General features: G+C 35.4%; 3 protein-coding genes across 8 annotated transcripts in view; all 3 read left to right on the forward strand.

The window, feature by feature from the left end:
* Positions 1–6,471, forward strand: part of LOC127800621 (protein CHROMATIN REMODELING 20) — a 79,067-nt gene extending 72,596 nt beyond the window's left edge. For all 3 annotated transcript variants that reach the window (XM_052335537.1, XM_052335374.1, XM_052335459.1), the window contains exons 21-27: positions 950–1,085; positions 2,193–2,254; positions 2,373–2,599; positions 4,290–4,493; positions 4,579–4,657; positions 4,732–5,000; positions 5,845–6,471. In XM_052335537.1, the coding sequence (XP_052191497.1) occupies positions 950–1,085; positions 2,193–2,254; positions 2,373–2,599; positions 4,290–4,493; positions 4,579–4,657; positions 4,732–5,000; positions 5,845–6,235 (1,368 nt within the window). In that variant the 3' untranslated portion in view covers positions 6,236–6,471. The remainder of the gene's footprint in view (positions 1–949; positions 1,086–2,192; positions 2,255–2,372; positions 2,600–4,289; positions 4,494–4,578; positions 4,658–4,731; positions 5,001–5,844) is intronic.
* A 290-nt stretch (positions 6,472–6,761) lies between these two features.
* LOC127800800 (plasmodesmata-located protein 2-like) lies at positions 6,762–10,300 on the forward strand. Its single transcript, XM_052335654.1, has 4 exons — positions 6,762–7,259; positions 7,347–7,885; positions 8,288–8,410; positions 8,783–10,300. The coding sequence occupies exons 1-4, from the start codon at positions 7,036–7,038 to the stop codon at positions 8,788–8,790; spliced, it is 894 nt and encodes a 297-aa protein (XP_052191614.1). The 5' UTR covers positions 6,762–7,035; the 3' UTR covers positions 8,791–10,300.
* Positions 10,301–12,561: 2,261 nt separating this feature from the next.
* The window catches only part of LOC127810061 (probable inactive histone-lysine N-methyltransferase SUVR2), a 31,258-nt gene continuing 18,121 nt past the window's right edge, over positions 12,562–25,698 (forward strand). For 2 of the 4 annotated variants that reach the window (XM_052349310.1, XM_052349290.1), the window contains exon 1: positions 12,562–12,909. The gene's annotated coding sequence lies outside the window, so the exon portion shown is untranslated. Of the gene's footprint in view, positions 12,910–13,365; positions 13,496–13,524; positions 14,223–25,698 lie in introns of those variants that run through there. The other 2 variants (XM_052349298.1, XM_052349302.1) reach the window with 2 other exon arrangements.

The following is a 25,698-nucleotide window of genomic DNA, read 5'->3' on the forward strand; positions in this document are numbered from 1 at the left end:
TTTCAATAAAAAATGTTTGAGCTTTCATTATGCATGGTACCGTAATTCTTGGGGCAAAGCAGCTTTGTTTGATGCTTTCTTTATAGAAGGGCATCCCTAGTGTACGAGGCTCTCCAATTTGCTGGATAACGACAAATCATCAAATGATATTAGGAGCTGAATTTTTACATTTAAGAGATTCAGGATATGTTCATCCTCCTTTTTTTTTTTCAGATTTTATAACAGCTTTGTTAATATCACTTTCTTTCTTTTGCTGCTTTAATAAGTTTTTAATTTATCCTAGCTTTTATTGAATTAAAGCTGACAAGATCATTGAGATTAATGTTCATGATTTGTATGTTGACTGTAGTTCTACATTCACCTCTACTGCATTGTCCTTTATGAAGGCTTGTGACATGTGATTTGTGAAAGTAAGACCTTGGGTTTGATCTTGGTTAATTTAATTAGTAAAACCTTGCCTAGGATTCTAAAAATTCTCCTCTTTGTAGCGTTTAGGAAAAGGAAAGATAGAAAAAGAACAACAGAATGTAGCTTATTCAAAAAGAAAAAAAAAAAACTAACAGTACTGGAGTAATTGCAAATTAGTTGATATTTAACCCTTGTTCCATTGAATGCCATAAGTAGATTAACTAAATTTGGGGGGAAAAAACTTTTCTCCCTTTCTGAAAAAGTTTAAATAAATTTTCTAGTCATCAACGTCAAAGACACCTGCAAACCATCATCTTCCATAAATAATTATTGGTTGTCCTTCCTACGATTTTATTTATGATTATTGATACCTGTGTCTGTCTGTGGAAACTATGGCCAGCACATGCATAGATCATGCATATACTATACTCTTTTTTATAAGTGATCTTGCTATTTGGCATATTTTAATGCTATATTATTCTTTAATTTCTGCTATTTATACTACATATTCTATTTGTAAAATGTTTATTGTCTATTGTAGATATGGAACCATCCTGGGATTTTGCAGTTGATGAGAGAAGACAAAGAGTATGTGAAACGTGAAGATGCTATTGAGAATTTTCTTGTAGAAGACAGCTCCAGTGATGAGAATGTAGATTGCAATATGATTACAGGAGGTACTTTTTATATACTTACTTTCTGCTACTTATATAGCTTTTTCTATACTTTCCAAAAGTCTATATGCTCGTTTAAGACTACCTAGTATGAAACTTGTGATTCACTTTTATGGATTTGTTTTGGAATACTGCCAATTCTTTAACTTCTGTCTTTTTTCCTTTCCTCCCCTGTTCTGCTGTAAGATCATATAATGCAAATAAAACATTGAACGTGAGATTTTATTTTATTTTTTGATATAACAAAATTAAATATTTTTTTATGTAAAAGATGGTGGAAAATGTGTTGTTTCACTTATGAAAATATCTGTGATCTGTTGGCTTTTCCCTTATTCTTTGTTTTATCTTTTATAATAACTTTTAACGCTATATTGGCTTGCTGTCTTGTTTGTATTATGCGACGCTTGCATGTTTGTGCACACTGCTGACTCCTGAGGTGGTTCCTTATGTCAAAAAATTTGGCTGTAAACATGCCACAAGTGTAGACATGCAGACAAGATTTTACTCTTTGGTACTAGATTTAACTCTTTGGTACTAAGTATGCATATTTGTCACTAGCACTTCATAGTGTTTCAAGTTCCATGCTTAACCTGCTCTCTCTCTCTCTTTCTTTTTTATATTCTATATCAATTGAGCAATTAAGCTTTTCATGATATTTGTTGTGGTTGACTTTGAGACCCCATGAAAGTAATTATGATTTTTGTGAGAAATTAGAGATAGAACTCCAACCTGAAAAGCTAGTTTAACAGGTGGAGGGATCCTCCTCCTTATATATAGCCCAAGTCTGCCTTGTGAGATTCTCAACACTCCCCCCCACGCCGAAGTTTCTCCAGTAACTGATACATGCCCAGGTGATCGGGCAGGATATTGGTCCATGACCACGACAGTCAAGGGTTAGCTCTGATACCATGTGAGAAGTTAGAAGTAGAACTCCAACCTGAAAAGCTAGCTTAACAGGTGGAGGGATCCTCATCCTTATATATAGCCTAGGTCTCTCTTGTGGAGGCGATGTAGGATTCTCAACAATTTTATTAGTTTTAGGATTTTTGGTTGTGCTATCGGTCGAAATTATGCATTTTCTAATTCTCTTGGGTGCATGTATTTTAACAGGGAAGACAAGGAACAACAATGAGATTCCACAGAGGAAAAATGATAATGCCTTTTTTCGGGAGGTTTGGACAAATTTCTTCTCAGACTTCATGTCACTGCTCTCCACTTTGGATTTTAGATCTCATTGTTTGAGATGCATTTCATAAAATCTTGTATTTGCCATCATTTGTATAATTTCAGGATTGGTGGAATGACCTTCTCCAGGAAAATAACTATAAAGAGGTCAACAACAGTGGAAAAATGGTTTTGCTCCTTGACATTCTTACAATGAGCTCCAATGCTGGAGATAAAGCATTGGTTTTTAGCCAGAGCTTATCAACTCTAAATTTAATAGAACATTATCTTTCAAAACTACCTCGACAAGGGAAGAAAGTGAAATGCTGGAGAAAAGGAAAAGACTGGTATAGGTGTGTATGCTTTACCTTGCCAAATTTCAGAAATCATTTGGTTTTGAATAAAATTCATAATAATTTTCCTCATCACATTTAGTGAAACTTGTGTTATTGTTACTTTTGTTATGAAGCTCTGTGATTGTTTTGTGCTACTTGAGCTTATATTTTCCCTTATGTCACATACTGAAATCTGTTTTATTTTTCTCCTTTCGTCTCCTAAAATAACTCTCTCTCTCTCTCTCTCTCTCTCTCTCTCTCTCTCTCTCTCTCTCTCATGCTGTGGTGACACTTGAAAATCAAGTTATTCCATGAAAAGATCAGTTTAGATATAATAGATCAATTACTAAAAAATATAGATTATGGAACATGATATTGACAAAATCAAGGCAAGACAATTGTAGTGGAGAAGTGCTTGTAACATTTTACGTCACTGTCAAATCTCTTTAAAACTAAAAGGAAAAGTTTTATCAAACAACTATAACACCAGTTTTGCTGTATTGCATAGAATGTTGGGCAATAAAATATGATGTGTGTAAATATGAGCATAATTGATGAAGTTGCTATGATAGATGCATAATCATACAAGAATATATTAGAATTAGAAATGAGGTTCTCTGTAATGAAATCAGAATGGCCCTTATTGAGGATAAATATGCCAAATCTAATTAAGACAGATAAAGACATGTGAGAAAAAACCAATAGACACTTGTGAAAGTGAATGGACTGGAAGATGTTTATGGCAAAAAAATTTAGAGGAAGACCAAATAAAATTTGGTGGACAGTTCTTATCCATAACATGCTATATAATGATACTATAGAAAATGTGATCATGGATAGAGATGATTTACCAAGTTAGGATTTATGTAGCTGACCTCACATAGTGAAATTAAGGCATATTGTTGTTGTAGATGATGATATTAATGTACAAGAGGAATTATTCTCCTAATTATTGAATGTAGAACAGAAACACACGTGAGGACAGTGAGGACATTATTCATAAAAGATTATTTTAGCTAAATAAAAGCTAACAATTGTACCAACTTGTTGAATTCTATACTTTGGTTCATCTTTGGGGTCATTCTTCCAAGCAGCCAAATTCAAGAATAATTTTTTTTTTCAATATTTTTTAAAACAACCAAGCATAGAAGAAATGCCTATTTTCCTTTATTTCCCTTCCCCTAATAAATTTTGGGTACAAACAGAACACAAAACTCAACTATATTTATCATAGACTGGCCAGTTGAATCAATTTGTCAGGACCTGCAGGTCTGATAGTCTGGTTGATGTAATTGGATCATTGTAGTGAAATACAAGTGTACAGTAACTGTTCAAAGTCTAGTGTATATTCAAATTTGACTTTGATGTCCATTTAGTAAACCTGCAAACCCACTTAAGTTGTCTAGTCTAGGAACACCTGAACTGGTGCAATTTGATAGCTCCGCAATGATCAATTGCAACTACTAAACTTTATTTCTGTTATGTTAATTTTCCTTCGACATGCTATTTACAGTAACTATTATTTAAATGAATAAATAGCATTGCTATATAAAGTAACTGTTATTCAGAAGTCATTCCTGGTTATGAATTAATATAGTTGAATATTGCCTGTTAGTCATTCTGTCATAGCTTCATCAATACTCGAGGATGTAACTCTTAAGAAATCTTAAAAATACATATTTATTTGGTTTCTTATCTGAACAAACAGGCTAGATGGAAGAACTGAGGGCTCTGAAAGGCAAAAACTGGTTGAGAGGTTTAATGATCCCTCAAATAAAAGGGTGAAATGCACTCTGATATCAACCAGAGCTGGATCTTTGGGGATTAACCTACATGCTGCTAATCGTGTTATTATAGTTGATGGTTCTTGGAACCCAACATATGATCTTCAGGCTATATATCGAGTTTGGAGGTATCTATATTGCCACACTTTTTATTAATTGGGATGGGCATCCTCTAGCATGGTTCCCAAAATAATATCATTCCCAAAATTTCAGGTATGGCCAAACAAAGCCTGTTTTTGCTTACCGCTTAATGGCACATGGGACAATGGAGGAAAAGATTTACAAGCGCCAGGTAAAGATGGTAGGAAATGTTTTAGTAATCTTTGTTTTTCAGTGAAATGATGCCAAAGAGAATGGTTCAAACAGGTGACCAAGGAAGGGCTTGCAGCAAGGGTTGTCGATAGACAACAAGTACACCGGACCATTTCTAAGGAGGAGATGTTACATCTCTTTGATTTTGGTGACGATGAAAATCTTGATTCTCTGCCTGAGCATGGAGAAGACAACGGACATGCAACTAAACAAAGTATGGCTGGTGAAATTGGAAATTATCTGAAGCAGAAATTGCATCTTCCTCCAGGAAGTTTTTTCTCTGACAAGCTAATGGAAAATTTATTGGGCAGTCATTATCCAAGGTAGACATACGACATCTGTGGAGGTTGAATTATTCTATTTTCTGCATACTTGTGTGTGTGTTTCTATACTTGTGCGTGCACTTTTGCACACTGATGCCTGTGTAAGCTAAGCATTTCCTTGATGCATTACTCTAGTCAACTTCAGATCTTTGTTTTATATATATATATATATATATATAGAGAGAGAGAGAGAGAGTAAGCGGGGAATTGGGAAACCAGGTTGAAGGAACTTTTTCCCTTTTGAAACAAGCTTTGTCATCTGCTGGGAGAAAAAATAATAATTAAGCTTTTAGATGAGTTGATTGTCAATAATTTAACATGGTACCAAAGCAGAAGTCTTGTATTCAATACTTATTGCCAACTTAATATTTAAGTAGTTACATGTGTTTGATGTAGTTTTGTGGTGAAGTCTCGCATTATATGAGGAGGCTTGTTGAGAGCAAGAATAATAATCTGGCCGATTTTTTTTCTTTTCCCATTTTCTTGGAAGTAGTTGTATACTAAAAATAATATATTAGTGATTAATGTGCTAAATGTATGGTATTTTTGGTTAGTTCTGGTCCCAGCTTCACAGCTTAGGGTCCTTTCTAATGTTGGTTCCAAGTTTTCATCAAATCTCTGCAACCAAATGAAAGTAGTCTCGGGCATACCTTCAGCATATTGTAAAATTTTCAGAGACGTATTGAAATGTTTCCTGATTCAACACATTTTGTCTATAGAGTCATGATAGTAGCATCTAGAATGTGCATCTTGAGACTTGTGTGTATAACCAGCAGAATCTTTCATTCATGGGACTTGTTAACTGCAACACTCCAATATCTCTAATCAGCTGCTTTGCATTCAGATGGATTGCAAATTACCATGAACATGAGACCCTGCTGCAAGAGAATGAAGAGGAGAAGCTATCAAAAGAGGAACAAGACATGGCATGGGAAGTATATCGGAGAACTGTAGAGTGGGAGGAAGTGCAGCAGCGAGTCCCGCTTGATGAATCTGCACCCGAGTGCAAGCCAGCAGTTCCAAATGTACCGACTGCTGCCCCAGAGAAGAGCAGACCTTCCCTACCCCGGGGCAGCTTGAGGTATCGGTTGGTGCAGCGAAAATGTACAAACCTATCGCACTTGTTGACTCTTAGGAGCCAGGGCACAAAGGTGGGTAGCAGCACTGTGTGTGGGGAATGTGCCCGGGAGATATGCTGGGAGGACCTGAATAGAGATGGCAAAACAGTAAGGTGAAAGTAAGAACAGAAAGCACCCTCAATTTTGTTATCAATTGTGATTGATCCTTTTCTGTAAAGGGTTGTGTTGTTGTAAGTAAAACTTTGTTTTGCAAAATTAGAGAGACTCTTGGACAGCTGCAAGTTCTCCTGCTTGCCTGCAGGAACTAATTCCTGTAAATTTAAAATTTACAATTATCTATATTTGAATTTGAATTTCATAATATAATGAAAGATTCAGCATCTCTTTCGACATTTACAGCCCCGTGTTTTGACAATTTGTTTCTTACTCTCCATCCACTTATATTGAATTCGGTTACGAACTATATACTTGTCTTGATGATCTACATTCTCTTTACTATTTAGTTCGGTTTAGAAGGAGAGATCGATTGAACCAAATCTTTCCACTTCAATTCCACACTTGGCGCTGATTGGAACCAATGAATGATTCTATACCTAACAAGAAATAGAATGTAATTGAACCCGAGGCAGAAAAAGAAGATAGTTTCTTACAAACCGGGTAAGCCCAGATGAAATCAATTTAAGCTCCGCTCGGGTACCATCAAAGATTTGCCAATTTTCGGGTTTAGCTTTTTTTTGTCTGTATCCAAAATGGCGGCGGCATCTTGTCCAACTGGGCGACTGGGTTCCAAGGTTAGATGGGGTTTGGAGGGAAGAAGAAGCAGCCCCACACCCCGATGTCCCAACTGCACAAACCAAAACTCAAATCTTTTTATCTGATTGATTCTTTCACGCCATTACCACCCGATTTGTCAAAAGCATCTTCACAAGAGCTTGCCATCCATCTCTCCCATCGCCATGGCGAAAGCCTGTTGCCTTCTCTCCCTCGCAGCATTCTGTTTGTTCTCACGTTATTGTTATGCCCAAAGTAACAGTTCATCTTATGTTAATTACCCCAGTTCAGCGTTGGTTTTCCGGCGCTGCCCAGACCACGGCGCTTTCACCGATCATCAAGAAGGCTCGTTACCGGAAATCTTATCGTCCCTTTTCCAAGAACTCGCCAACCACTCCTCCCAATCCAGGTTCCGTATATATACAAACCATTGCTAAAAGTTGAGTCCATTGGTTAAAAGGGTTAATACCTTCTCACCCGCTGTTGTAACAAACAGGTTCTACGAGACCACCGTCGGCGACGAGAACATCGCCGTCTACGGCCTCTTCCAGTGCCGGCACGATCTCAGCGGCGACGACTGCCGCCGCTGCGTGAACCAGCTGCCGCAACTATCGAACAGCTTCTGCGGGGCTAGGGTTCCGGCTCGGGTTCACCTCTCGGGCTGTTACATTCGGTACCAGGCCGACGGAATCGAGACTTCTAGGGTTGAATTGCAGCACAAGATTTGCGGCGACACGAAAGAGGTTTCCGGAGGTGGATTTGAGGAGCTGAGAGACGGTGCCTTGGCGGCGGCGGAAAGCTGCGTTGTGACGGAAAATGGGCACTGCGAGATGGAGTACCACGGGAGGATGCGAGTGGTGGCGCAGTGTGAAGGCCAATTGGGACGGTGTGATTGCGCGGAATGCATCGGCAGCGCCGCCCAGATCGCTCAGGATGAATGTGGATCTTCACTTTCCGGGAAAATCTATCTTCAGAGCTGCTTTCTCAGCTACGGCTACTACCAGAATAGAGACCCCACCACCGGCCTATTTCCTGGTATGAAATTCCTATTCTACCCTTGTAATAATTATATATTCACTGCTAAACTAAACTTAGATATTTTTGTTTTGTATAATTAATGGCTGATATATAATTTAAAATCGATAAATAAAAAAAAAAAAAAAACTAAAAGGATCTTTGAGTGAGCAAATATGGAATGATTATATATTCCTGCGATGATTGTTCTGTTCTTAACAAATATGAAATGATTTCTTCTTTCTTATCTTATGTGATGCTTCATAAGATTCATGCTGCTGACATATCTGATAATATAATAATAATATTGATAAAGATTCATGTTTGTTTTCTCATTCCTAAAACAGTTTTCTATCTTCATTGACCTGACCTGACCTGCCATTTTTTTTTTTATTTACTTTTTCAACTGGACTGGATATATAGAATATAGAAAGGCAAAGGGGGCTCCAACCAAATTAGTGGCCATTATTGTTGGAGGTGCAGCTCTGTTGTTCATCGTGTTCGGCCTTTTCTACTCCTTGAGAGCCTGCCGCAAGACAAGCGATGGTATCTATACTTTCTTCTTTTACTCCTTTCTCATGCTAATTTATGTGAAAATTTGTGATAGAATAATACTTTTGACAAATTTCACTTGGACCCCTAAAGAATTTAGGGTATTTTCATGTACTTTTTATAATTTGTTTTTTATCATTTAAGATTCATGTAGTTTAACTTTTTTACAAATACCGTATTAAGTCAATATTCGAGATAAATTTGTATTAATATATTGTACATTTACATTAATATGACATACAGTGTGATATATTAATTAATCCACTAGTATCATCTTAAATGTTAACACTAAATAATATTTCTGTAATCTTTGTACATTTAATATTTTGTATATTGAACTTTAATGTCTCATTAATATTGATGCAGAGTGGTGAAAGAAGAAGATTAGCTAGCTTTGATGAAGACTTATGCCATTTGAATATACAAGTCCTTGCATTTGTGCTTTGATGGTGGTGGATGAGAGATTGATGGCTATGGCAAGAGAGGGGATTTGTTAGGTGGTTTGGAAAGGTTAATTATAATAATTTTTAATGTTTAATTATTTTTTAACCAAAAAAAAAAAAAAACTTCATTTACATTTATAAAATATAAATTATATAATTTATTTGAATGTATCAATTATCTTTTAGCTTGTATTCTTTTTCATATTAATGATATAACACAAAATTATATGCGATCATATTTTCAATACAATTACGTTTAGAAAAAATATTTATCACGTTGATGATATCATGTGTATTGTAATTTGGTCAAATCTATATTTTTATTTTTTTGTATAATAATTTAAATTTTTTATTATTTTAATTACACCATTAAACCTGTAATTTTTTAATAATTAAATTGACTACAAATGATGGCCTCTATACCTTATATTGTGTTAGGCCATGAATATCTAAGATGGTGAATTTGTGGCAAAGGCTAAATTTTGAAAAAAAAAATAAAAATTAAAATCAAGTTTATTTCCATGTATCTATATTTGAATATTTGGCAATATATGGTTGAATTATGATAGTTTATTAACATTGTATCATTATTACATTTAATATCTTTCATTTTGTTTTTGCTAGAACAATATTTTCTCTTTTACAAAAAGATAGGTTTTTTTAGATGTTTCGAAAAAGTAATTTATTCTAAATAAAAAAAAATACATGATATTGAGATAATTTATAGGAACTGAAATAATTATGTTTACCCAAAAAATAAAAGAAATAAAAAAATCATTAAAATGGAAACCCGATTAGGAGAACTTTTTGTTTTTCTAATTTAGATTATCGCATTTTAAATACAAAACTACATTATCACATTATAAGGTATAAAGCCCATCGATGATTGCATGAAAAGAAACAAATACGACATAAAATCAAAATAGCAAAATAACATTTTTCAATGAAATAGAAAATGTAAGAATTATTTTGTGTCTCACATGATAATTGATAGAAAATATATAATCACATAAATTAGTAACAATTATCTAGTATATTACAAGATAATTGAATATCAGTGTTAATTTGATGAGATAATCAAATGATTTAATAAGATAATTGATTATTTTAAAATTCTATTTGTTCAAAAAATGTAGGTAACTTTTTTAAAAAAATTGATTTGAAACTACTTATACTATTAGGAATTTGGTCATATTTCTATCCAACATAGAAATGCAAAAACAAATGTAGTTATATTTTTATGTTTATCATTAAGATCGGTGTGAAGAAGGAGAAATCAAATGTTGGGTGTTTCGTCATCAACCAGTAATCTTTTTACGGCCCAAAGTCCTAATGGATCCAGGTATGCGTTTATTTAATTGTATTATGTGATTTGCACAAATTTTATGATTCATGAGTGTTGAACCAACTTGCTCATATTAATTAAGTTTTGATAATTAAAAAAAAATATTTTTATGATATAAATTTATTTATTTCTCATATAAAAAAAATTATTTTGAATTAAAAGTGGGTATAAAGAGTAAATTTATTTTGAATTAAATGTGAATTATCTTTAAACATGTTTCATTATTTTAATCATTTATATCTCAAAAGTTTATGTTTGAATTTTCATTTATTGATAAATATTTTTATTACTTATGCAAAAAGTATATTTATTTTGAATTAAAAAATAATTACTTTTAGATATGTTTTCTCTTTCTCATACAAAAAATAAATTTATTTTGAATTAAAGATAATTAGTTTTAGACATGTTTTCTTTTACTCGTGCAAAAAGTAAATTTATTTTAAATTAAAGAAGATTGTTTTTAGACATATTTTATTATTTTAATCATTTATGTTTCAAAAGTTTATATTTAAATTTTCAAATATTGATTTCTCATACAAAAAGTAAATTTATTTTGAATTAAATATGAGACATGTTTTCTTATTGTTTGAGAAAACCTAAACATTTTTTGAATTTTAAATTTCATATTAACCATTTATTTAGTAGCTAAAATGCTTATAAATATCCCTCAAACTCATTTTTTGAGTATCCATTACACATATTGCATATCCAAAACTCCCAAAAGCTCTAAAGCTAATTTATAAGCATTCAAAGGCTCTAAAAGATTCATTATTCATCTACCGAAGAGGCACAAGACAAGAGGAGAAAAAGATATCGTAAAGTTGAATTCGATATTCTCCATTCAAACTGAAATTACCGTTTATTTATTTATTTAAATATTATTGTCTTGTATAATTTGTTCTTAATTGCTTATTTGTGGACAAATTATTTGTAATATTTAAATTACTATTGTGCATTATATAGATTTCCTAAAACCATTAAAATTTAGGTGAATCTAGTTTTCAAGGTAAGATATAAATAAAACCTTGGTGTTGGTAGTTTTTCTAGAACCCATTGTAATATATGAGTGTATATAGTTCCCAAGATCAGCTAGTGTAAAAATCTTTGTGAGATTAGTGGAACCCCAATGATGGTTGAGACCTTGGGAGAGTAGAGTAGGTGTGTGTGTGGAGACACCGAATCACTATAAATTGTCTTGTGTCTCATTTATTTATTCTTACTATATCTTGTGATTTGTAATTTATTAATCTCAAACTTATATATGCATAATTATAAAATCTTAATATATTTTAAATTAAATAACAATAATTTAATTAAAAAATAATTTATATATATTCTTAGAGAAAATAATTAATCAATAATATTTATTAAAAGAAAACAAATTTTAAACACTCAATTCATCTCATCTTGAGTGACCATATCTTAAGGGACCAACAATGAGTATGACGTTTGAACTCTATATGATGACTGTACAAGCAATATTATATTTTACAAGAAACGAAAACGTAAGGAAGACTAGTAAATTAAAAAAAAAAGTATTTTATTAATATAATTTTAAATATAAAAATTATAAAAAATAATTATTCAATTTAAAAATAGACATGAATTTCATAATACATTTAAATAAATTTTAAAAATAAAATTTGAAAAAAAGTAAAAATGTTGAGTTAGGGACGAAAAAAATTCCGTCGCTAACTTTTTCATTGAAAGAAACAAGTTTCAAAATTAGTAATAATTTGTTGATATTTTTATAATATTACGAAACGATTTTAGAATTATAGAAATGGACTAAAAATGTTTTTTTAGGTTTTTTTTAACGTTTTGAAAATAAAAATATTTTGAAAATGTCAAAACAGTGCTCCCAAAAGGATTATGTGCAATCCTCGTAGATAATATTTGAACTTTTATTTTTCAAATTGGACGGAAAGATCCACTCACTGCAATCTATCTATAGATTGGTAATATAAATTTTGAGATTATCATTGTGATTTTCTTCTATTACTTTATCATTAGATTAGGAATTTTCCAGCTTGATATTTAGTGAGAATCAATTGTTTGGGAAACAAATAATTAAAACATTAGAGATTATGTTATTTATGATTTGATTTTTAACGAGCTTTAATATCATTTGATTCTTATTTTACTAATTTTGAATTATTTAAATTTGTGATTAGCATTATCAACAACGACCTAAATATGTTTGATTAACACCGCTAATCTCAAATTTTTGGATAAGCAGGGGGTATTAGTGTAATTTTATTCTCTTAAAATCCTCTAAGTACCACCTTACTTGCGTGAAGACGCACACACAGAATAACTACTCTTAACGTCCTGTATCCTCATCATTCCCCCGACGTTTCCCATTCTCTCTCTCTCTCTCTCTCTCATATAAGTGCGTGTGTGTGTATATATGCCACTCCTCCTGAATATGTATAGACTCTGCTATATGTCTTGGCTTCCGATGTAAGAAAGCGCCGTATCGCCACCCTGCCTCTCTCAAACCCCTTCTTCTTCTCTGCGTCAAGTTACTTTTCTTGGAGAAGGGGTTGTTTACGGGAAGGCAAATGCGTGTTTTTCATCTTTTCCTTTTCTTCTCCCCCTTTTCCGTTTGGTTGCCGGCAACTCTCATCTCATAGAAAAAAGGGGAAGAAATATAAAGTTGGATTGTTTTGGGTCGACTGCGAACTATTCTGCGAGAATTTCTAGTGCGTTTATTTTTACTCTGTTTTTCATCTTTTTCCTTGTTTTAGGGATTACGCATTGGCTTTCCAATTTAGTGTCGACCATTATGTGAGAATTTGTATTGTGTTTCACTGTACTTTTATCTGGTGATGAATGATGCATTGTTTCTTATGCGTGTTTGAAAGTTCGAGTGTGTTTTCTAGTCTCCTTTTAAGGTTTTTGAACTCCTTCGAGTGTGTTTGCCACTATTTGGGTTTTTCCAAGTAATAAGATCGGGTGACTTCATGTGGTTATTCCTGTGAGAAATAATTATATGATGTTGTATACCTAGAGTAGCATCTTATTTGTTACATTGCAAATAGATTTGCACTTTCTTATATCAACTATTTGCACTTTGCACTAATCCATTTGCTCTAATGATGGATGAATTCACTAAACACATCTAAGAAGTACTGCTTTGGTGTATGTTATTTTTGCAGATGACGGTGTCCCAACGGATGGGATAAAATAAAATGTGTGTCAGTGTGTGTTAAGCTGGAGGAGTCAAAAAGCACCTTAGAGTCCAAAGGCTTTTTAAGTTGTACTGATCAAAAACTGAATACATAGAATGTAAGTTTAGTAAAATAGAATGTAGAAGGATATAATGTTTGAGTTGCTGTCGTGGACTTTCTTATGTTATGATGTGGTTGCCTTATATTGTTGTAACTGTAATGATTATGCTTTTTCTGTATTGTTATAAGTGATGATTGTTTAGTTAGGCTGTTATCTAGGCGGTTAGCTGGTTGTTGCAATCTGCAACAACTATCTGTTATACTCAGCTGTACCTTCCCTCTTGTATTGATTCATTTTTCATTCAGTAAAATTTCAGCAAGGTTTCTTTCTTCTCCTCGCATTTCCTTTCGTGCACCTTGAAGCTCTTGCTTCATGGTATCAGAGCCATAGACATACGTCAATGGCTTCTAATCCAGACTTCAGTTCCTCCTCTTCTCTACCTTGTTCCTCTTCTTCCTTATGATCAGCTTCACAATTCGATTTTGCGGCTGTGGCGAAAGCCTTCAATTATATCCCTATCAAGCTGGACTCTAGCCACTATATCTTCTGGAAGGCTCAGATCTTGGCAACAATCAGAGCATTCGATCTTCTTCCATTCCTCAACAAATCTTCACCTTTGATGAAGCATGTCTCAGATTCGGCAATCGGTGAGTCGGATTCTTCTGTTGTTAAACCCGAGTACTTGAATTGGATAAGATGCAATCAGATGTTACTCGGATGGCTCTTCTCTACAATAGACAAAGAGGTACTCGCACGAGTGATTCATTGTGAATCATCTGTGGAGGTATGGTCTTCTCTTGAAAGTCTTTATTCTCGGCAAACTATCGCCAAATCTTTTCAGTTAAAGCATCAATTGAGGTCAATCAAGAAGGATTCGCTTTCTGTAAACGACTACATATTGAAAATCAAAACCATAGGGCATCTCTTGCTGCCATTGGTGAATCTCTGAACGATAAAGATTTACTACTCACTATCTTTAATGGTCTATATCATGATTACGAGACTATTGTTAGTCTTATTACCTATCAAATGGATGATATGGATCTAGAGAAAGTTCAATATTTATTGTTGATGCATGAGCAAAGACTAGCTGCTAAGAATTATGCCACATTCTGTTGTTAATTTTGATTCTATTGCCAAATTTTTTCAGTTAAAGCAAAAATTGAGGTCAATCAAGAAGGATTCTCTTTCTGTAAATGACTATATACTGAAAATCAAAACCATAGGGCATGCTCTTGCTGCCATTGGTGGACCTTTGAATGATAAAGATTTACTGCTCGCTATCTTTAATGGTCTAGATCATGATTACGAGACTATTGTTAGTCTTATTACATGTCAAATGGATGATATAGATCTAGAGAACATTTAATATTTGTTGTTGATGCATGAGCAAAGACTAGCTGCTAAGAATATGCCACATTTTGCTGTTAATTTTGATTTTGTTTCATCCTAATCCATGCATGTTAGTGTTGCTTCATACTGGCCGAGAAATGGTAATGGATTTGTAAACACTAGAGGTGGTTTTGTGTTAAGAGGAGGTGGTTTTGTGTCAAGAGGAGGTGTTTATATGAATAGAGGAGGAAGAGGTCGTGGTAGATCTGCTGGTAGGAGAGTCTATTGTCAATTGTGTGGAAAACTTGGTCACTTTGTTGATAAGTGGTACCATAGGTTCAATAGAAATTTTCAAAGGACTCCTAGCCAAAATTTTGGAAGGCCTAGTAGTGTTACACAATCAGATCCAAGAGCATATATAGCTGCCCCTAGTGATTCTAATGATGTCTTCTTGAGTGAAGTGGGTTCAGTCCAAGGGGCTCACTATGGTAATTTCCCTCTGCCTTCAGAAAACCTATCCCAGCCTTCTTTGTCTACTTATCATGGAGAACCTTTGTGGTTTGTTGATTTTGGAGCAACAAACCTTATCACTTCCAGCCTAAACAATCTGTCTCTGCATTCTCCATACAACAGTGTTGACAAAGTTGCTATTGGAAATGGGAAGAGACTTCCTATGTCTAATATTGGTCTTAGTCAATTAAATACTCAAACAAATCTTACCTCTATAATTTCTTTGCCTAATTTTTTTCATATTCCTCTTATGAAGAAAAATCTCATTGGTGTTTCTTAGCTTACAAGAGACAATAACATTGTTGTTGAATTTCATTATGATTATTGTTTGATTAAGGACAAGGGTTCAGAGCTGGTGCTACTTCGTGAACACCTTAAGGATGGATTTTATTAGCTGGCTCCAACATTTGGTCATGCTGCTAACAGTACCTCTGTCCAATCCATCAAGCCTAATGTGTTTTTCAGTATTGTTTCTTCTTTGAATAATTGTAAAAGACAGAATTCTTTTTGTCATGAATCGTCTCCCAATGAAAATGTAGCCCAAACTAACAATGTATTTTAGCAATGGCATGCAAGATTGGGGCATCCTTTGTTTAATGTACTACAGTTGATTTTAAATAAGATTAATATTCCTTGTTCACGATCAGCCTTTTCATTTTGTGACTTTTGCAAAATTAGAAAATTACATCAGCTTCATTTTGCTTATTGTGAAATTACATCAAAGAAACCATTAGAATTGGTCTATTCTAACTTGTGGGGTCCTTCTCCTGTTGTATCCACTAAAGAGTATTGGTATTATTTTTGTTAATGCCTATACTAGATATATATGGCTATATCCTTTGAAACTAAAAGATGATGCATTAGCCACCTTTATAACCTTTCATAAGTTTGTTGAACTACAGTACCAGACCAAACTTAAGGCTATACAAACTAATAATGGGGGAGAGTTTAAAGCCTTTTTGCCCTACCTTCATAGCCATGACATTTAGCCTTGGTTTACATGCCCCCATACACACCAACATAATGGTGTAGCTAAAAGAAAACATAAACACATAGATGAGATGTGTCTTGCATTGTTAGCCCATGGTCACATGCCTTCAAGGTTTTGGGTAGAAGCGTTTCAAACTACTGTCTACACTATCAATTTGATACCAGCCTCTCCTCTCAAGTTTCACACTCATTTTAAATTGCTTTACCACAAATAACCTAACTACCTGCGACTGCAACCTTTTGGCTGTACTTGTTTTCCTTACCTTAGACCATATAACAAGCACAAATTTGATTTTCATTCTACCAAATGTGTGTTTCTTGGATATAGCCATGCTCAAGCCGGTTACAAGTGTTTGCATCCATCAAGGAAAATTTATGTTTCTAGACATATGCAGTTTAATCCTTATGAGTATCCATTTACTACTTTGTTTTCATCCTTTTCTTGCTCCTCTTTTCAACATCATTCAGCTTCTGATGGTTTCTCTACTTTGTTCTTTCAATCTCTTCCTTCATTCTCTTCCAATTCTTCTTCTCCTCAAGTAGCACAACCCTCTATTCCTGCCTTATCTACTCTTGTTTCTACTAGTTCTTCTTCTTATTCTACTTCTCACTTGACTCCTAATAATGATCAATAGTCAATTAAATTCCATTTACCTAAACCTAAAGCTACTCCAGCCCCTTCTATTCATCCTATGCTTACCAGATCTAAATCTAAGCAGCTTGTTGTCACTTCTCCTCATGCTTTAGTGAGTACCCTAGAACCTAATTTAGTTCATGAGGGTCTCTTAGACTATCACTAGGTTAAGGCTATGGAGGAGGAGTTTTTTGCTTTGCACCATTATCATACATGGGAACTTGCCCCCTTTTCTCATAATATGAATCTTATTGGCTGCAAATGGGTATTTAGAGTCAAGTATAACTTTGATGTATCAGTTCTCAAGCATAAAGCTCGGTTAGTGGCTAAGGGTTTTCTTCAAACTTTCGGGATTGACTATGCTGAAACTTTTAGCCCGGTTATTAAGGCCTCTAATATTCGGGTGTTGTTCTCCTTGGTTGTTACATTTGGATGGGATATTCAACAAGTAGATGATAATAATGCTTTCCTTAATAGTGATTGAACTGAAGAGGTTTTTATGTCACAGCCTGAATGCTTTGTTAATTCTCAATTTTCCTCTCATGTTTGTAGATTGAAAAAGTCTCTTTATGGTCTCAAACAAGCTCCTCGAGCTTGGTACACAAAATTGAGGTCTGCCTTGCAAGATTGGGGTTTTCCAAATTAAGGTCTACCTTGTATGTTGATGATATCCTTGTTACGGGCTCCGATTCTATAGCCCTTCAGACTTGCATTCAGAATTTGGATACTCATTTTGCCATCAAGACTCTAGGATCAGTGAGTTACTTCCTAGGGTTTGAAGCACATAGAGATAACAATGGCATTTATCTCACTCTATCTAAGTATGCTTTAGATTTGTTGAAAAAGGAAGCCATGCAGGATTGCAAACCCTGTGCCACACCTATGAATTTGGGAGTTTCTTTGACTAATGAGGGTGATTTATTTTCTGATCCATCACTCTATAGAACTATCATTGGTTCTCTACAGTATTTGACACACATTAGACTGGACATTACCTTTATGGTTAACAAGTTGAGTCAATTCTCATCTTCTCCAAAGATGTAGGACTGATTAGCTTGTAAAAGGCTGCTTCGATATCTTAAGGGAACAATCAGTTTGGGTCTACTGTTTTCTCCTTCTCCTGGTGATTTATCTTTAACAGTGTATACAGATGAATCATGTGGGTTGTAAGGTCACTAGGAGATCCAACAGTGGGTTATGTGTGTTTCTTGGCTAGAATTTGTTAGTTTGGGGCTCAAGGAAACAGTCTGTGGTAGCTAGATTGATTGGAGAAACTGAATATAGAGTTGTTGCATAGGGTGTTACAGAGGTTTTGTAGTGAAGTCATTGTTTTTTGAGTTGGGATATCCATGTGTTAATACTCCAATTATATGGAGTGATAATCTAGCCGCTAAGAGCATAGGTGAAATTCCTATATTTCACTCTCGTACTAAGCACATTGAGATTGATGTGCACTTTGTTCGAGAGAAGGTGGAGAATGGTGAAGTTGAAATTAGAAATGTTCTTACTTCTCATCAGGTGGCTAATATTTTCACTAAGGGATTGCTGAGGAATAGGTTTATGTTCTTATGTGACAAGCTTGGTCTTAAGTTGTCATTGGTGCATCAGAATCCTGTTATCACTTTAGATAGCCTAAAGATCAAAGCTTCTTCTTCCACCATGGAGTTTGATTTGAGGGGGAATGTAAAAGGATATAATGTTTGAGTAGCTGTCGTGGACTCTCTTATGTTATGATGTGGTTGCCTCATAATGTTGTAACTGTAATGATTATGCTTCTGTTGTATTGTTATAAGTGATGATTGTTTAGTTAGGTTGTTATCTAGGCAGTTAGCTGGTTGTTGCAATCTGCAACAACTATCTGTTATCAAGAATAGCTGAGTATAAATTTCAGCGAGGTTTCTTTCTTCTTCTCGCATTTCCTTTCTTGCACCTTTAAGCTCTTACTTCATAGAAGTGTGAATGATGTTGTGGTGAGATGTGAGGATTATGTCATTTGAAAGATCATTTAGATGTCTTGGATCAATTATTTAAAAAGGTACAAGGATTATTGAGGATGTTACTCTCAAAATTAAGGCATGATGGTTAAAGTAGAGAAGAATTTTTGCATTTTATGCTTTTTGAAAATACCTTTAAAAGGAAAAAGGCAGTTTTATTGGAATGTTATAAGCTCAATTATGTTGTATGACATGGAATGTTAGGCATGAAATCACCAACATATGCAAAACGAGTGTAACTGAGATGAAAATGTTATAGTGGAAGTGCAACCATACAAGAAAGGATAAAAATAAGGTCATCTGTAATAAGGTTGCACCAACTCCTTTGAGGATAAGATGCTTGAGACACAATTACGATGATTTTTGGTCTTGTAAAAAGAAGACCAATAGATGCTTTTGTGAGATGAGAAGATGGAATGGAAGAAGTTTGTAGTAAAAGAGGTAGAGAAAAACCAAGAAAAATTTTGTGAAAACTTTTAGACATGACATGACTTAAAATGACATCATAGAAGATATGGTCATAAAAAGAGATGCTTGGCAAACTATAATCCATGGAACTGACCCCATCTAATAGGATTAAAGATTGCTATGTTATTTTTCATGTTAGTTCTGAGATATAGTTTTAACACGAAATAGGAATATGGAAAAGAAGCAAGTTTTAGGGATATTTCTATTGATAAGTCATTTTAGTTGTTGAATATTTTAGAAAGTAATGTATAAAAGTGATAGCCTTTTTAACTCTGTTGTATTCCTTGTATCTTCCACATCTTTTGATGAGTAGAATGAAAAAATTGGATACATGGGCCAAAAATAGTGTTGTCATCTTTTATTTTTTGACTTGATGAATAGAATTAAGACATGATGTTTAAAATGGAAAAGAGCATCTGATGTTTTATTTGGCAGTAAGATTTTGTTAAAGTTAAAATGAAAATTTTGTAAGACAATTATAAGATTGGTTTTGTTGGATGCATGGGCGGATGCACGTGTGAGCTGTGCCTAGGGCAGTCCACTATTAAAATTAATTTTTTAATGTAAAAAAGTTATTTTTAATAATAACTTAATTAAAAAACAACAACATATTCAACCTTTATCCCACTATGTGGGGTCGGCTACATGAATTCTAGACTTCTATGTATTTCTGTCTTTTGTCATATCTTCATTTAGGTCCATACACTTCATATCAAACTTTAATGTGTAACATCCCGTTCGAGCGATAAGAAGGACCAGAACAACTTACCCTGATGGACCTACGCGAACTTCTCAGGGGGGTCACCCATCTTTAGATTACCCCAGGTCAAGCACGCTTAACTTGGGAGTTCTTTGCCAACATTCAGCCCAAAAGGTATTCAGCTGGTGTTATTTCCTTTCTTACACTATCCTCGATATATACTAACTTTTCTGGGCTCTCGGGGTATTACATTCTCCCCCCCTTAAGCACATGACGTCCTCCTTGTCATGCGACCTTACAACTAGTCCCAGCTCTCCCCCATCCAGTGTCCCCGGTCCAGTACCCCCAGCCTTGGGCTAGTACACGGTCCCCAGTCCAGTACCCCCAGCCTTTGACTAGTACACGGTCCCAACACACGGCCCGGGTCGGCTCTGATACCACTTGTAACATCCCGCTCGAACGATAGGAAGGACCAGAACAACTTACCCTGATGGGTCTACGCGAACTTCCCAGGGGGATCACCCATCTTTAGATTACCCCAGGTCAAGCACGCTTAACTTGGGAGTTCTTTGCCAACATTCAACCCAAAAGGTATTTAGCTGGTGTTGTTTCCTTTCTTACACTATTCTCGATATATACTAACTTTTCTGAGCTCTCGGGGTATTACATAATGTCTCTCCCAAAGTGTTCTTGGGTTTGTCTCTACCTCTTTTTTTAACTAATTGTTCCATTTCATTAACTCTCCTCACAGGAGCGTCTCTTGCTCTCCTTCTCACATGATCAAACCATCTTAGTCTGGTCTCTCTCATTTTCTCCTCGATTGGCACTACTCCTACCTTATTACGAATAACCTCATTTCTAATTTTATTTTTTCTTGTATGGCCGCACATCCATCTTAACATCCTCATCTTCGCTACACTCATCTTTTACTCATGTTGGTATTTGACTGCTCAACATTCTAAGCCATACAACAAGACTGGTCTTATAGCTATCTTATAGAATTTTCTTTTTAATTTTAATGGGATTTTACCATCACATAACTCCCTCGATGCATTTCTCCATTTTAGCCAACCTGCCTTAATTCTATGTGTGACATCCTCGTAAATTTCTCTATTTTTTTGAATCATTGATCCCAAATATCGAAAATGATCATTTCATTGTAAGATTTGGTCTTCCAATTTTATTATAACATCCTCCACTCTTGCATTCTTACTAAATTTACATTTTATATATTCTGTTTTCTTTCTACTTAATTTAAATCCCTTAGATTTTAAATTGTTTCTCCACAACTCAAGCTTAGTGTTCACTCTTTCTTTTGTTTCATCCACCAACACTATGTCATCTGCAAATAGCATATACCATGACACCTCTGTCTGAATGTCTTTAGTGAGTTCATCCATTACTAAAGCAAATAAATATGGACTTAGTGCAGAACCTTGATGCAGTCCCATTGTAATTTTAAACGGTTCAGTATCCTCTTCGCATGTTCTGACCATTGTCTTTGCACCGTGATACATGTCCTTAAGGGCTTGTATATAGGCTATTCGAACTCCTTTCTTCTCTAAAATCCTCCATAATACTTCTCTAGGGACCCTATCATAGGCTTTTTCTAGATCTATAAACACCATATGCAGGTCCTTCTGATGATCCCGATACCTTTCAATTAGGCGCTTTAGTAGGTATATAGCTTCCATTGTTGACCTATCAGGCATGAAACCAAACTGATTTTTCGAGACCTCTATTTCTTTTCTGAGTCTCTGTTCTATTACTCTATCTCGGAGTTTCATGGTATGGCTCATTAATTTAATTCTTCTGTAATTTTCATAGTTTTGAACATCTCTGTTGTTCTTGTATATAGGAACCAAAGTACTCTTCTTTCACTCATCTGGCATCTTTTTTGATTTAAAAATCGCGTTAAATAATTTCATTAACTAGAAGATGCCATTTTCTCCCATGCATTTTCATGCTTCTATTGGTATATTATCTGATCCCACTGCTTTATGATTTTTTATATTTTTTAATGCTTGTCTTATTTCATTTGAACTTATGCGTCAATAAAATGTACAACTCACGTTCCCTTCGGAGTTATTAAGATGTGCCCATACATTAACATGTGCAAAATAATAGCCTAATGGAGATGGGGATATTAAGATGGGTATGTGACCATACAAGAAGATGAAAATTAGAAATGAGTTTTGCAATAAGGTTGGAGTTGCTCTTGTTTAAGGTAAGATGTATGAAACACGATTAAGATAGTTTGGTCATTTGAGAAGATGACTAGTAAAGGCTTATATGAGGAGAGTGGATGCAATCCAACAAATATTTAGCAAAAAAGGTAGAGGAAGACCGAGAAAGATTTGGTGGGGGACTCTTAGATATCATATGAGCTATAATAAATTTACAAAAGATAAGGCCATTGTCACGACCCTAGGGGTAAATAAGTAATTATCATCCAAAAGTTAACCACTTGTATTAGCCGTTAGCTGGGGGGTTGAGTGGTTAGCTAATTGTATAATAGCCTATTTCCTTTGTTGTTATGTTAGTTAGCATATTCTCTTTGCTATTATGTTGTTAGAGGTTAGGCTCGAGACTTGCCAATATGGGAAGAGAGTATCATCAAGAATAATACCAAGTTCCTCTCTTTCAATTCTCTCTCTTATCTTTCTCTCTTTCTTTCTTGCATTCTGTTCTATTTGATTATCGAATTACCGGAATTGTCCAACCCCAATCTAACGGCTTGACAATTGTGGTATCAAAGTCGAACGTTTCAGCTGTGAGGAGTAATTGGCGGGCACCATCATCGTGAGGCCAGAGATCGAAAATTGCTCGTGATAGCAATTTCGATTCGTCCTTGGAAGTACAACCAACCGATCACCAGGTTGAGTTGCAATTGTTGAGGCGGATGGCGGAGGGCACCAGGATGAAGCAATTGGAGGTTAGGATGGAAGTTTTGGAGTTTGGAATGTCGCAAACTCAAGAAGTGATGATCCTAAGTGGGAGGATATGGTGGTTGTAAAGGAAATAGTACGCGCGCGCGCGCGCGCGGGGGGGGGTCAGAGAAGAATCGAGAGACCTTGGAGTAGTATAAGGAGACCATGGAGCAATACGGGCAGAGACTCAACAACGTGCTCAACATGCTGTCTTTATTGCCCCAATTCTGGTTGTCTCCGTATTTCCTTCCACGACAAACTTCTGATCCAATTCTGTCACAACAGGGCAATCTTCCAAGAACTTTGGGAGTTCTTGAAACAGAGGACCAACCAATGGGGGAGCATGAGGTGCAGGTTAGGAACTTCCAACCCTATACAAATAATCACCCACCCATACCAAGATTAGAAATTTCGATGTTTGATGGAATGAAACCAAGATGGTGGATTCAAAGATGTGAAAGGTTCTTCCAATTTTATAGGGTGTTTGAGGAATAGAGGATAAACTTGGTTGCAACCTACTTGAATTATACAGCCGATTCTTGGTATCAAGGTTGGATCCAAGATGAGGGAAACACTGGGAATTGAGCAAAATTCGCAGAAGGGTTGTGTGAACGATTTGGAGAAAGAAGCATGGCCGATGTAATTGAGGAGTTTACCAAATTCAATGCAAAGGGTTGGTTGTGGAGTATCAAGCGAAGTTTGAGGAGTTAAGATCCATCGTATGTACTGTGCAACCGGGGTTAATAGAACAATACTTGGTGTCTAGCTTTATTAGTGGATTAAAGGAGGAACTGAGATCAATGGTGAAGATGATGATGCCTACATCAGTGAGGCAGTCGGCTGAAAAAGAACGGTTACAGGAACTAACATTGGAGGCCATTTTCAAGAAGCACAAAATCCTATATAGGCCGGGTTACGGCAGGACAACAAGTAAGAGGGAACTTTAGGCTTATGCTTACAAGGCCTAATCAGGTAACAACTAAAGTACCACACAATAACAGTGGTACTAAGAACAACCTTATGGACCAAAGGAGACAATTGGGACGGTGCTACAAATGTGGGGACAAATATAGTCCTGAGCACCAATGTAAGAGACAATTGATGAACATGGAGGGATTGAATGGGGAGAATGAAGAGGAAGAGGAAGTTGTAGAAGAAGATGGCATTCAAGAGGAAGTTCAAGGGGAGGAAGGAGGGGAAATATCCTTCCATGCTCTAAAAGGAGTCCCATGGGTCAAATCATTAAGGTGAAGGGTCATGTGGGTAAATAGAGACTAATGGTGTTGATTGATAGTGGGAGCACCCACAGTTTCCTCAATGAGGCCACGACCACAAGTCTTAAGTGCTCATTGACAACAACTACTCCCCTACCTGTAATTGTAGTGAATGGGAGTAAAATGTACAACCATTACAAATGTATGAGATTTAAATGGGTAATGCAAGAGCAAGAGTTTATGGCAAATTTGAGGATTCTTGAATTGGGATGGCGGTGACATTGTCCACGGGGTAGATTGGATGAGGACTATAAGCCCTTTGACCTTTGACTTTTGACTTTAACAAGTTAGAAGTTACGGTGGAGATTGAGGGTAGGAAGTTGACTTTGATTGATAGCCTTGAGTAAGGAGAAGCTACAAAAGATGATGCTGAAAAAGGGTGGGCAAATAGCACAATTATATTCCATACAAGCTGTGGGAGTGGAAGAAGAAGGCATCTCGAAGGAGGAGCATCGGCCTACAACCCATTCTATTGATTCCCAGCTCTCTAATAAAGTACAAGAGTTTATGGCAAATTTCAGCTCTTGTTAATATAAGAGCTTATAGATACTCTCCAATTCAAGAAACAAAGATTGAAAAACAAGTCAAATCCATGATAAGCACTACCATTATTCAACCTAGCTAAAGTCCTTATGCATCTCCAGTCCTTCTTGTTAAAAAGAAGGATGGAACATGGAGATTTTGCACTAATTACGAGCAACTCAACTCTTAACACCATCAAAAACATATTTCCTATACCCCTAATTGATGACTTGATGAATTGTTTAGTGCTAAAATCTTTTCTAAGTTGGATCTTAGATCTGGTTACCATCAAATTCGCATGAAGCCTTCTAATATTCCTAAAACAGTATTTAGAATCCACCAAGGGCTATTCGAATTTACCGTCATGCCTTTGGACTAACCAATGCTCTGCCTCTTTTGCTTTTTTTTTTTTTTTTTTGGTGACATCCTCATTTATAGTCCCAATTTTGAATAATACCTATTACGCCTTCGTACTACTTTTGAGGTCCTTAAGTCTCATCAATTGTATGCCAAGTTCTCTAAATGTACCTTTGCTGAGAAAGAGGTAGAGTATTTGGGTCATATAATCTTAGGGGAAGGTGTGAGGAATGATCCCAAAAAAGTGGTAGCAATGGTGGAATGACCTAGACCTATGTGAATGAAGGAATTAAGGGGATTCTTGGGGCTGACCGGGTATTACCGAAAATTTATTCAGCACTCTGGACTAATTAGTAAACCCCTAACGGAGCTGCTCAAGAGAGATGGTTTTCAGTGGAATCCTAGAGCTGGGACAGCCTTCCTAGCTTTGAAGAAATCCATGACTCAAACCCCTGGTTAGCTTTACTAGACTTTTCCAAGCCTTTTATAGTGGAGACAGATGCATGTGATGGTGGGATTGGGGCTATCCCTGTGCAAGAAGGGAGGTCA

Source organism: Diospyros lotus, chromosome 1 (assembly GCF_014633365.1).
Source record: "Diospyros lotus cultivar Yz01 chromosome 1, ASM1463336v1, whole genome shotgun sequence".
Lineage (NCBI taxonomy): Eukaryota > Viridiplantae > Streptophyta > Magnoliopsida > Ericales > Ebenaceae > Diospyros > Diospyros lotus.

What these genes read in the sequence shown, in the direction of transcription:
- LOC127800800 (XM_052335654.1), top strand. Translation starts at nt 7,036, where the DNA reads ATGGCGAAAGCCTGTTGCCTTCTCTCCCTCGCAGCATTCTGTTTGTTC. An exon ending in AACCACTCCTCCCAATCCAG is followed by an intron (nt 7,260 to 7,346) that starts GTTCCGTATATA and finishes TGTAACAAACAG; the next exon opens with GTTCTACGAGACCACCGTCG. An exon ending in CACCACCGGCCTATTTCCTG is followed by an intron (nt 7,886 to 8,287) that starts GTATGAAATTCC and finishes CTGGATATATAG; the next exon opens with AATATAGAAAGGCAAAGGGG.